At 49.0% G+C, this 13965-nt stretch overlaps 1 protein-coding gene across 1 annotated transcript; it reads right to left on the bottom strand.

The window, feature by feature from the left end:
• Nucleotides 1-2049: 2049 nt before the first annotated feature.
• On the bottom strand, nt 2050-7042 carry LOC140074854 (uncharacterized). The gene is made up of 3 exons (XM_072120101.1): nt 6546-7042; nt 3426-3556; nt 2050-2836 (listed from the first exon to the last, which is right to left on the bottom strand). The coding sequence occupies exons 2-3, from the start codon at nt 3481-3483 to the stop codon at nt 2241-2243; spliced, it is 654 nt and encodes a 217-aa protein (XP_071976202.1). The 5' UTR covers nt 3484-3556; nt 6546-7042; the 3' UTR covers nt 2050-2240.
• Between the last annotated feature and the right edge of the window lie 6923 nt (nt 7043-13965).

Below are 13965 nucleotides of genomic sequence, written 5' to 3'. Positions count from 1 at the left end.
GTGCGCCAAAATCCCAGGGAAATAAGGCACAAATTGGAAAACGTTGGGAAACCCGACTAAATTGAGTGATTCAGACCCTTAGTAAATGAGCCCCGTTGTGTCCTCTGCATGGGGGTTAATAAAGTCATGACCTCTATATTAAAGGGGTTATCCACTATCCATATTCCCAAACAAATGGATATAGCAGCAATGTGGCCATAGGACCCCTGCTACACCTAGTCGGAGGATAAAGGACCCCTGTTCTCTCAGTGATGGGGGCTCCTCAGGATCTATAGCTACAATTTAGGGGATACAGTTGATTAAATTTGCAGTTTCCTCACAAGGTAATTATAAAGTCTTCCCATGAGACTTCGCCTCTAGATATTTTGGTCGCCCTCAGTGCTCCAGCTGGATCCGGCGCCGGTGCTGACCGCGCTTGTGTTACTCTACATGGACTTGTAGGAACATATGGCCGGTGCCGCTCCTCTCATTAGCCGAACTCTCAGCGAGTCTCAGGAGTCGTGGTCAGAGGCAGAGACTCCGAAGAAAACATGTCTGATCGTTGTAATTACATTTCATCGAGGCGTTTTCATGACCTTGCACAACCACAAGAGGCGCCGCCTCAGCAGAAAACATCATCTATGGGCCCTTGGTTACTCAGCAGAACACACGGAGGGTTATAAATAGGCGTCTTATTATAGCAGCCGAGATTAGCATATAGATTGTCAGCCGGGTGTGAGAAGGACACTATACATATAGTACACCCCCTACACACAGTACACACACTGCACATAGTACACACCCCCTGCACATAGTACACCCCCTGCACATAGTACACACCCTGCACATAGTACACCCCCTGCACATAGTACACCCCCTGCACACAGTACACCCCCTGCACATAGTACACTCCCTGCACACAGTACACACACTGCACATAGTACACACTCTGCACATAGTACACCCTCCACATAGTACACACTGCACATAGTACACCCTGCACATAGTACACACCCTGCACACAGTACACCCCCTGCACATAGTACACTCCCTGCACACAGTACACACACTGCACATAGTACACACCCTGCACATAGTACACCCCCTGCACATAGTACACATCCTGCACACAATGTACATAGCACACACCCTGCACATAGCACACACACTGCACATAGTACACCCTGCACATAGTACATCCTGTACATAGTTCACACTGCACATAGTACACCCTGAACATAGTACATCCTGCACATAGTACACCCCCCTGCACATAGTACACCCCCATGTACATAGTACACACTGCACATAGTACACACTGCACATAGTACACACTGCACATAGTACATCCTGCACATAGTACACCCCCTGCACATAGTACACCCCCCTGTACATAGTACACACTGCACATAGTACACATACTGCACATAGTGCACCCTGCACATAGTACACCCCCTTTACATAGTAGACACTGCACATAGTACACCCTGCACATAGTACACACTTCACATATTACACAATGCACATAGTACACACTGCATATAGTGCACACTGCACATAGTACACCCTGCACTTGTTCTGATAAATGTGGCACATGACATGAACTTGAGACTCTTGACCTTTCACAGAGGGAGAACTTGTGATGTGATTATATTCCTGCAGCCTCTATGACAGATCTTCCCAGCGGACGCTCGCACGTTTCTGTCATCTCCAGGATAAGAGGAGCCGCTCTTCTTCACAACTGTTGCAGAATTGTGTTCTAGAGTGGACCCGATGTTTGCATTACTGTCTCCAACTTTACACTTACTAATGCCTCTTCATGTTCCTGGCTTTTCACTGCTTGCTCCATCTTTATGTCTCATTAACTTTTACTGTCTTCCTGAACTGTTTCCTCAATGTTTACTCTGCTTGCTCCATGTTTACACCACTACCTCTGGGTTGCACTGCTTTCTCCATGTTAGCACCCACTACCTCTAGGTTGGACTGGCCGTACTAACGTCACTGCACCCCAACATTCCACCCGGCAAGCGGACAAAAACACAGACTCGTAATTGGGATAAAAAATGGGGAGTCGGCCACAGCTTTAATCTTTAAACAAATACTGTTGGTCCAAATGGGGAACCCGAGACCCTCCTCTTACCACCTCGCATGCCAGGCCCCGCCTCCGCGGGGGCATGTCCTCGTTGCTTCGTCAAGTGATTGATCTCATTCCCGAGAGGGTCAAGGATTCCGCCATAGGCCACTAGGAGGACAGTGTACCCCTACACTGTGCTCCGACCCCCACCAACAAGGAACAAGGCCCTCTCGATAGCGTCCTGAAGCTCTGAAAGAAAAATATCAAGACCAATGTCATTCAGGTGAACCCCATCATCCAACATGAGCCCCGCGTTGTCTCCTTCCAGCTGCCTGTGGCGGATAACCATGCCACAACGAGAACGAACAAATCTGGATACCCGCATTTTCAGCATCCTACATGCCCTCTCTATGGACTCGGGATTCCGTGCCCCATTCCAGATGACCCTGGGTATGACTTCGGACCAAACCACCACCAAGTCCGAGAAGAAAGCTGCGAAGCGCTCAATGTCGGATTTCATGACCAATACCAGCGCCGCCAAACGAGTCGAGCACATGTCATTGCCTCCAGCGTGGATAACAAGCACGGTCGGGCCAGGAGACTGCTTGCCAATCGCCACCACCTCCGAAAGGACTTGCAGGCACTTCAAACCCTTGATGCCTCTCCAGGACAGATCAGCTGACATAAATCCCAAATTCAAACCCCCAGGACGTACCGCCGCCCGACGAGCGGCCCAATAAATGTAAGAATGGCCCACTAACCATACCTTAGGCTGAGGGCTACCTGAAAGAAAAAACAACAGTTAGTCCAGCAACAAATTAGGACGGACATAACGTTTAAAACAATCGGATTTCCACCTCCCAATGTGCATGATATCGGAGTCCGAGAGTCCCGATGTACCGTATATGTCTGTTTTGATTTTTTTACATGGACTTTGACCGAATCGCCAACCAATAACACGTCCCCACCCCCGAGCCCCGCCGACGCGCTGCTGGATGCCGCAACCAACTCGCTTATAAGCAACGCGCAAAAGAAAGCCAGTACGAAGCTACACTGAAGCAGAAACGCCTCGAAAGGAGAAGAGCAAACGTCGACCGACGCCATGCACAGACGCTGCAATAACGAAAAAGACACTGGCCGCCGGGTGTCTCTGACCGTCTGCTCTTTACGCCAACCCCTTAACAATAACCAAATCTGAAAATCTTTTGTCACATCCTTAAACCCCCATAACTTCAAAACGAAAGCCACCCCCGACAGCTAACGAAATGCCCTGCGCGCGCAATAGAGCAAGGTACCGTAGTGTCTTTCGCCGTCAATATTCTGTCCCCACGATCCGGCACCAGCAAGCTATACCACTCGCCCCACGCCTTACCATGACTGCTCCACGTGCTTGCGGCCAATGAAGACTGCATCAACAGTGCTAGCTGCATGTCACCAGGTCCCACAGGAAGGGGGGCAAGGGCACCCCTCCGGGTCCGCCACAGGGTGGAAATCCCTGAAACACTGGAGATGAAAACGAGACAACACATCAGCCACAGAGTTAAGTTCACCCGGCACGTGCCTGGCCCTGAAAACTATGTTGAGCTGCAAGCAACGTAGGACCAGATGCCTCAGCAGCACCAATACCTGTAAAGAACTGGATGTAGGGTTATTCAGGGCATGAACCGTGCTCTCATTGTCTGACCAAAAACGTATCCTCTTATTCTGCATGGAAAGCCCCCACAGCTCAACGGCAACCACAATGGGGAATAACTCTAGCAAAGTCAAGTTTTTATTCAGCCCGTCTAACATCCAACCCAATGGCCAGCGTTCCGCTGACCACTGTTTGCCGAATATGGCACCATAACCCACCGACCCTGCCACGTCGGTGTACAACTGCAAGTCAGAATTATCAGGGTCCAGGAAAGCCGTAACCCCACTGTAATCTGTCAAGAAGGACCTCCACACCTTCAAATCCTCCTTCAGCACCGCTGTCAGACGAATATGATGATACGGCTTAGATGTGCCAACCGTAGCAAGGGATAACCTCCTAGAAAACACCCTACCCATGTGGAATATTCGGCATGCAAAGGTCAGCTGACCCAAAAGCGACTGTAAGCGCTGTAAAGTCACTTTTTCCGACAACTGGCAAAGGTCAATATCGCCGATTAGGCAAGACAATTTGTCCGCTGGAAGGCTGAGGGTCATACTGGCTGAGTCAATGAAAATACCCAGGAACGACAGGTGCTGGGCCGAGCCCTCAGTCTTCTCAGCAGACAAAGGAATCCCAAAATAACTAGCAAAATGGCGAAAAACATTTAACAACCCTCACATTCTCCTGACTCCCTTTTACCAACAAACAAAAAATCGTCCAAGTAATGGATCACCCAGTCGGAACCAGACTCCAAGCGGACGACCCATTCCAAAAAACTACTGAACATCTCGAAATATCTACACGAAATTGAACAACCCATCGGCAGGCACATATCGACAAAGAAAGAATCACCAAGTTTACAACCCAACAGGTGAAAATAAGATGGATGCACCGGGAGCAAGCGGAAGGCCGACTCAATGTCCGATTTTGCCATAAGAGCATCAGGACTGGCCCTGTTCACCAGCAGTATCGCCTTGTCAAAGGACGTGTAGGAGACAGTCACTTTCTCCCGAGGGATGCCATCATTAACCATTCCCCTGGTGGGAAAGACTTCCTTCTTTGGCACTAAACCCAATGGAGAAACTCGAAAATTTTCGAAGGGTGGTTCAACAAAAGGGCCCGCCATCCTGCCCAGCTCAACTTCCTTCAACAGCTTCACAGCTACGATCTCAAGATTATCCCTCACTGACTTTAAGTTTTCGGATAAAACCAAACCAGACTGTGGGACAAATGGGATACAAAAACCTGAAGTAAAACCATCAAGCAGCATTTTTGCCTCCTCTCTAAGATGGTAGCTGCCTAGCCACCGGCGCATCTTTTGTACCTGCACCGGCGTCCTCCCCCCTGCCGCTAGCAGCAGATCTGGATGAGGGTTTTTGCCTCTTAAAGCAGCGGAGGGCAGAATGGGCCCCGCCGCAGATGGAGCATTCATGCTTGAATCTGCAGGAGGCAAAAAAACGGCAGTGGCCTTCATTGAACAGCCAACAGGACCCAGGTCTCTTGGAGGCCGCCCCGGTCGCTGAACCCGAGGTGGCTCCCGAAAGAAAGGGAGCCTGCGGTTTCTGTGACATCATGAACTGTATCCAAACATCTGTCGCCTTAGACGCCCAACCAACCTCAGGAGTCGCCGCTAACCGGCGCCTGAACTGCTCATCATACCGCCACCATGCTGAACCACCGTGTAAGTTATGTGCGGTATAGATCGTGTCTAAGTAAACAAACAAATCCTGAGCACAATCCGGCTTCTGCTGCACAATAACGCTTGCCAAAATCGCAAACACCTGCAACCAGTTACCGAAGGTCTTTGCCACCTTCGGCTTCTTCTCTTCCCCTTTTTCAAAGCGCTTTTCTTTATCCACTGTTAATTGGTCCGGTGGCAACAACGCACAAATATCAACAAATTCAAACCTTATTATCTTTTCCTTCAGGTCAGCTGCTAAACGTGTACCCAAAGGGGCATTCACGGGCTCATCACTATCGGAGGAATCCCTATCCCCACCTGGCGGAGAAGGGGGGGGGGGGCATGTGGGAAGGGGGGGCTGAAGTGTAGAATGTGTGCTGTTGGGTGCAACTACAGGCTGCTGAGCAGCCATTGACAATTGGGTTGAAGGAGGTGTAGGAGGGAGAAGTGACACTGGGGCTGGCACAGCACTAGCGCCAGCACCCAGCCCGAACCACCTGGCCAGCCGTCCCGGCTGTTTTTGGAGGGGGCATTACAGGGCTGGCCTCCGCAACCTGCGCTGCACCCAATCGCGCAGCCAGGTTGTCCGCGGGAGGAAGTGAGGGAGCGATCAGGCTCCCCCCTTCCTCCCCGCGTGTGGCCGGAACTGATCCCGCCGCGCGAGGCCCCCCCCCCGCTGTCGGGGGAGCCGAGGCCGGGTTCCTAGACGGAGCCCGAGCACGGCTCCTCGTTTTAATAGGGGATGGGCTAAGTCTGCACGGCGCTCTAACGCTCCGTGCAGGACGGGCAGAGGGGGGGTTCGATGCCGGAGCAGCTGTCGGAGGGGGAGCGGGCACGGGGCTGGCCAGAGGACGGGATGCTCTGCGCCAGGGAATAAATATCCCGGACCTGTACCCCCGTGTGGCCAGCGGAAGCGCTGGCCCCAGCAGAGCTGCCGGGTGGGAGGGATCAAGGGGCGGGCCATGCTCAAGCAATAGAGCACGGCCAGTCCTGCAACCCCCGGGCTTAAGCAGCTCAAGGGTTTAACACACTGCTTGCTCCATGTTTACACCCACTACCTCTAAGTTGCACTGCTTGCTCCATGTTTACACCCACTACCTCTAGGTTGCACTGCTTGCTCCATGTTTACACCCACTACCTCTAGGTTGCACTGCTTGCTCCATGTTTACACCCACTACCTCTAGGTTGCACTGCTTGCCGCATGTTTCCTCTGCTTTCCTGCGTTCTGCCGGCTTCTTGCTGGTTCCATATTTGCTGTTGTGTTTGTGCTGCTTGTTTTGCCTCCTTCTCGCTGTCATCTTGTATCTTTCATGTATCTTGTACTGATCGGGGTCCTCAGTCGTCTCCGCTCGCCGACTTCTTATTTTTATGATGTGTTTTAAGCACATGATCAGAACATGAGATTTTTGAGCAGCTTGAGACTCTTGACCTTTCAGTCTCGGCTTTGGAGAACTTGTGATTATCTTCCTGCATTGTCTATGACGGATCTTCCCATCGGCCGCTCGCACGTTACTGTCCGGTTAAGATGGTCCCTCCCTGCAGGCGTCACCCTGCGCTACAGACAGCGACACCGGATCTGGTGACTCACGTGTAATTTATCCAGCGGTTCATCATATTGTATAAAATTTCTGCAGTTTGGCAACAATTTGTGGGAACCCCAAACCCCACCCTGTATTATATCGGGAGCACAAAAACAGTGGTTTGTGGCAGAGCGGAGTAAAGTATGGGCCACAGTTATCAAAATCACTAGTCAGTACTATGTGCAGTCACTAATGTGCTGTGTGTACTATGTGCAGGGTGTGCTATCTGCAGTCACTAATATGCAGTGTGTACTATGTGCAGTCACTAATGTGTAGTGTGTACTATGTGCAGCGTGTGCTATGTGTCCTGTCTACTATGTGCAGTGTGTACTATGTGCAGTGTGTACTATGTGCAGTGTACTATGTGCAGTGTGTACTATGTGCAGTGTGTACTATGTGCAGTGTGTATCATGTGCAGTGTGTACTATGTGCAGTCACTAATTTGCAGTGTGTACTATGTGCAGTGTGTACTATGTGCAGTGTGTACTATGTGCAGTCACTAATGTCCAGTGTGTACTATGTGCAGTCACTAATGTACAGTGTGTACTATGTGCAGTGTGTACTATGTGCAGTCACTAATGTGCAGTGTGTACTATGTGCAGTGTGTACTATGTGCAGTGTGTACTATGTGCAGTCACTAATGTGCAGTGTGTACTATGTGCAGTGTGTACTATGTGCAGCCACTAATGTGCAGTGTGTACTATGTGCAGTCACTAATTTGCAGTGTGTACTATGTGCAGTGTGTACTATGTGCAGTCACTAATGTGCAGTGTGTACTATGTGCAGTCACTAATTTGCAGTGTGTACTATGTGCAGTGTGTACTATGTGCAGTCACTAATTTGCAGTGTGTACTATGTGCAGTGTGTACTATGTGCAGTCACTAATGTGCAGTGTGTACTATGTGCAGTGTGTACTATGTGCAGTGTGTACTATGTGCAGTGTGTATTATGTGCAGTGTGTACTATGTGCAGTCACTAATTTGCAGTGTGTACTATGTGCAGTGTGTACTATGTGCAGTGTGTACTATGTGCAATCACTAATGTGCAGTGTGTACTATGTGCAGTGTGTACTATGTGCAGTCACTAATGTGCAGTGTGTACTATGGGCAGTCGGTTGCAGATTTCTGAATACTGAGCACACTACATGGCGGCACATTATACTGTATGAGAGCACACTACATGGCGGCACATTACATTGTATGACAGCACACTACATGGCGGCACATTATACTGTATGAGAGCACACTACATGGCGGCAAATTATACTGTATGAGAGCACACTACATGGCAGCAAATTATACTGTATGAGAGCACACTACATGGCGGCACATTATACTGTATGAGAGCACACTACATGGCGGCACATTATACTGTATGAGAGCACACTACATGGCGGCACATTATACTGTATGAGAGCACACTACATGGCGGCACATTATACTGTAGGAGAGCACACTACATGGCGGCACATTATACTGTATGAGAGCACACTACATGGCGGCACATTATACTGTATGAGAGCACACTACATGGCGGCACATTATACTGTATGAGAGCACACTACATGGCGGCACATTATACTGTATGAGAGCACACTACATGGCGGCACATTACATTGTATGTCAGCACACTACATGGCTGCACATTATACTGTAGGAGAGCACACTACATGGCGGCACATTATACTGTATGAGAGCACACTACATGGCGGCACATTACATTGTATGACAGCACACTACATGGCGGCACACCACACAGGAACACACTTTTGTGCTGCCCCGTGACATTTCGGTGACATTGTGCCAGGGTCTGTATCCTCCGTGTTACATCCCCCGGATGCCGGAGGTCTGTGGACACTAATGAACGAGCGGCAGCCATGCAAATCTCCAATTACGGATTCAGCGAGACGCGGCTCATCTGTCATGGTGACGGGATTTGCACTCCAATCATTGCAGCCGTCCAGGATTCTTTCCGTATTGTCAGGATTTGCTGGATTTATCTGTAGCATCAGTAGCTTGGAGAATCCTTATTGCCAACGGAGGGGAATAATTCAGAGAACAGTGATGTCATCACATCTAAGTGATGTCACTGGTGTCACATATATCAACGCAAAAACATCTCTGCTGTGGATGGGGCTGACCTACCTGCCTGCACCCTGCAGAGAAGTACATGGGGGGCTGACCTACCTGCCTGCACCCTGCAGAGAAGTACATGGGGGGCTGACCTACCTGCCTGCACCCTGCAGAGAAGTACATGGGGGGCTGACCTACCTGCCTGCACCCTGCAGAGAAGTACATGGGGGGCTGACCTACCTGCCTGCACCCTGCAGAGAAGTACATGGGGGGCTGACCTACCTGCCTGCATCCTGCAGAGAAGTACATGGGGGGCTGACCTACCTGCCTGCACCCTGCAGAGAAGTACATGGGGGGCTGACCTACCTGCCTGCACCCTGCAGAGAAGTACATGGGGGGCTGACCTACCTGCCTGCACCCTACAGAGAGGTTCATGGGGGGCTGACCTACCTGCCTGCACCCTACAGAGAGGTTCATGGGGGGCTGACCTACCTGCCTGCATCCTGCAGAGAAGTACATGGGGGGCTGACCTACCTGCATGCACCCTGCAGATAAGTACATGGGGGGCTGACCTACCTGCCTGCACCCTGCAGAGAAGTACATGGGGGGCTGACCTACCTGCATGCACCCTGGAGAGAAGTACATGGGGGGCTGACCTACCTGCCTGCACCCTGCAGAGAAGTACATGGGGGGCTGACCTACCTGCATGCACCCTGCAGAGAAGTAGATGGGGGGCTGACCTACCTGCATGCACCCTGCAGAGAAGTACATGGGGGGCTGACCTACCTGCCTGCACCCTGCAGAGAAGTACATGGGGGGCTGACCTACCTGACTGCACCCTACAGAGAAGTACATGGGGGGCTGACCTACCTGCCTGCATCCTGCAGAGAAGTACATGGGGGGGCTGACCTACCTGCCTGCATCCTGCAGAGAAGTACATGGGGGGCTGACCTACCTGCCTGCACCCTGCAGAGAAGTACATGGGGGGGCTGACCTACCTGCCTGCACCCTGCAGAGAAGTACATGGGGGGCTGACCTACCTGCCTGCACCCTACAGAGAAGTACATGGGGGGCTGACCTACCTGCATGCACCCTGCAGAGAAGTACATGGGGGGCTGACCTACCTGCCTGCATCCTGCAGAGAAGTACATGGGGGGCTGACCTACCTGCCTGCACCCTGCAGAGAAGTACATGGGGGGCTGACCTACCTGCCTGCACCCTGCAGAGAAGTACATGGGGGGCTGACCTACCTGCCTGCACCCTGCAGAGAAGTACATGGGGGGGGGGGGTATTACTTGCTGTTATTATAATAAACTGAACATCTCACCAATAATTTGGGCCAGGGTTTTATTTTTCTCCAGAATCTTCTGTTTGATATTTCCCATCACTTTGCTTCCATCTAGTGGCCACAGGAGGAACTGCCTCCCCTTGAAGATTCTGCCTGGTAGAGGAGAGAAGACTGGAGGGCAACAGAACACCTTATGCAACCACCTGTAAGGAAACTTTAATAAATTACCCATAACACAAATATCAGGAGACTTTAACGATAAAAGTAACTTCTAAAATATGACAGGCACAACTGCCCCAAAGTCTCCAAACACTGGTAGAGGTATAGATCCAGTCACACGTGATGTTTATTCTGCCTCTACATATGGGGGCGCAGCCGGATCAGGTTGGGGTTCTCCTCATATGCTGCTTGTATTACTTGCTCCAGGATTAAATTACAGGTAAGTCACCTCCTAAGCCATGATGGGGGTTGTAGTAGTATGTCTACTTGCACATCTATGCAGTAACATTTAAGACACAATGGACACGAGGAAATAATGTAACCAGGCACAGAACGTATGAAAACAAATGTATGAAAATATTATAAAACCTGTTTCCCGGTAATTGTAGGAACCCAAAGCATAAAGTAGACGCATCATTTGGGGGCAGACAGTGAAATCTGTAAAATCCAAGCCCACAAGAAAATGGCGCAAATGCGTTTTTCCACCAATTTCACTGCATTTGGAATTTTTTCCCCTCTTCCCAGTACACGGCATGGAATATTAAATACCATCACTATGAAGGGCAATTTGTTACGCAGAAAATAAGCCGTCACACATCTGTACATGGAAAAATAAAAAAGTTATAGATTTTTGAAGGTGGGGAGTGAAAAATGAAAACACAAAAACGAAAAAGGGCTGCGACGGGAAGGGGTTAAGCATACCCCACTGCTTAGATTCTAGGTCACCCCCATTCCAGAATACAATGAATTGGTCCACTGCTCCTAGATAATATAGTATGGCTCCAGTATATGAGGAGGAGGAGGGGGGGGGGGCACAGTTACTTTTTCGCTCCCCCTCCCCCGTCTTCGAGTTTTACTTCCTCAGATAAACAATTTAATGAATTCCGATTTTCTATAAATCTATTTATCCGGATCCTATTTTTTTTTTAATTGTCCTTCATATTTTTTCATTAAAATAAATGATCTAATCATCTGCAGAAACAAGAAATGCAAATGATAAAATTAGCAGAGAAATTCTCTCAACACCCGCCCGCGAGAAGCCGCGGATAAGCTGATAATAAGGCGCATAATCGATTATTATTAATTATCAGCTGATAGGAAATGTCTGGGGGCCTCATTATAGAAGGTGAGCAGCTGCTCTGGTGGTGAGCGGAGGTCTAGAACTACAGGAGGTGCCGAGGGGGAACCATCAAGACTGCAGCCAGTGCTACGTATTGTCCCTGGTGAGATGTGTAATCACTGAGTAGTACTGTGCTGTGCCCATATATACAGGATAGGAGTAGTAGTACTGTGCACTACCCATAAATACAGGATAGGAGTAGTAGTATTGTGCTGTGCCCATATATACAGGATAGGAGTAGTAGTACTGTGCTGTGTCTATACATTCAGGATAGGAGTAGTAGTACTGTGCAGTGCCCATATATACAGGATAGGAGTAGTAGTACTGTGCACTATCCATATATACAGGATAGAAGTAGTAGTACTGTGCTGTGCCCATATATACAGGATAGGAGTAGTAGTACTGTGCTGTGCCCATATATACAGGATAGTAGTAGTAGTACTGTGCTGTGCTCATATATGCAGGATAGGAGTAGTAGTACTGTGCTGTGCCCGTATATACAGGATAAGAGTAGTAGTACTGTGCTGTGCCCATATATACAGGATAGGAGTAGTAGAACTGTGCTGTGCCCATATATAAAGGATAGGAGTAGTAGTACTGTGCTGTGCCCATATATACAGGATAGGAGTAGTAGTACTGTGCACTATCCATATATACAGGATAGAAGTAGTATCACTGTGCTGTGCCCATATATACAGGATAGGAGTAGTAGTACTGTGCTGTGCCCATATATACAGGATAGGAGTAGTAGAACTGTGCTGTGCCCATATATAAAGGATAGGAGTAGTAGTACTGTGCTGTGCCCATATATACAGGATAGGAGTAGTAGTGCTGTTCTGTGCCCATATATACAGGATAGGAGTAGTAGTACTGTGCTGTGCCCATATATACAGGATAGGAGTAGTAGTACTGTGCTGTGCCCGTATATACAGGATAAGAGTAGTAGTACTGTGCTGTGCCCATATATACAGGATAGGAGTAGTAGAACTGTGCTGTGCCCATATATAAAGGATAGGAGTAGTAGTACTGTGCTGTGCCCATATATACTGGATAGGAGTAGTAGTACTGTGCTGTGCCCATATATACAGGATAGGAGTAGTAGTACTGTGCACTATCCATATATACAGGATAGAAGTAGTATCACTGTGCTGTGCCCATATATACAGGATAGGAGTAGTAGTACTGTGCTGTGCCCATATATACAGGATAGGAGTAGTAGAACTGTGCTGTGCCCATATATAAAGGATAGGAGTAGTAGTACTGTGCTGTGCCCATATATACAGGATAGGAGTAGTAGTGCTGTTCTGTGCCCATATATACAGGATAGGAGTAGTAGTACTGTGCTGTGCCCATATATACAGGATAGGAGTAGTAGTACTGTGCTGTGCCCATATATACTGGATAGGAGTAGTAGTACTGTGCTGTGCCCATATATACAGGATAGGAGTAGTAGTACTGTGCTGTGCCCATATATACAGGATAGGAGTAGTAGTACTGTGCTGTGCCCATATATACAGGATAGGAGTTGTACTACTGTGCTGTGTCCATATATACAGGATAGGAGTAGTAGTACTGTGCTGTGCCCATATATACAGGATAGTAGTAGTAGTAGTACTGTGCTGTGCCCATGTATACAGGATAGGAGTAGTAGTACTGTGTTGTGCCCATATATACAGGATAGTAGTAGTAGTAGTACTGTGCTGTGCCCATGTATACAGGATAGGAGTAGTAGTACTGTGTTGTGCCCATATATACAGGATAGTAGTAGTAGTAGTACTGTACTATGCTCATATATACAGGATAGGAGTAGTAGAACTGTGCTGTGCCCATATATAAAGGATAGGAGTAGTAGTACTGTGCTGTGCCCATATATACAGGATAGGAGTAGTAGTGCTGTTCTGTGCCCATATATACAGGATAGGAGTAGTAGTACTGTGCTGTGCCCATATATACAGGATAGGAGTAGTAGTACTGTGCTGTGCCCATATATACTGGATAGGAGTAGTAGTACTGTGCTGTGCCCATATATACAGGATAGGAGTAGTAGTACTGTGCTGTGCCCATATATACAGGATAGGAGTAGTAGTACTGTGCTGTGCCCATATATACAGGATAGTAGTAGTAGTACTGTACTATGCTCATATATACAGGATAGGAGTAGTAGTACTCTGCTGTGCCCATATACACAGGATAGGAGTAGTAGTACCAGGCCCGGCTCCAGCACCCGGCATACCTGGGCAAGTGCCGGGGCCCAGAGAGCTTCCAGGGGCCCACACACGCTGTGCACATGTTCACTCTTCACTTCCTGTGAGGACGAGC

This window comes from Engystomops pustulosus, chromosome 8 (assembly GCF_040894005.1).
Source record: "Engystomops pustulosus chromosome 8, aEngPut4.maternal, whole genome shotgun sequence".
NCBI lineage: Eukaryota > Metazoa > Chordata > Amphibia > Anura > Leptodactylidae > Engystomops > Engystomops pustulosus.
The sequence above is the reverse complement of the archived record's forward strand: the minus strand, read 5'-3'. Positions and strand labels throughout refer to the sequence as shown.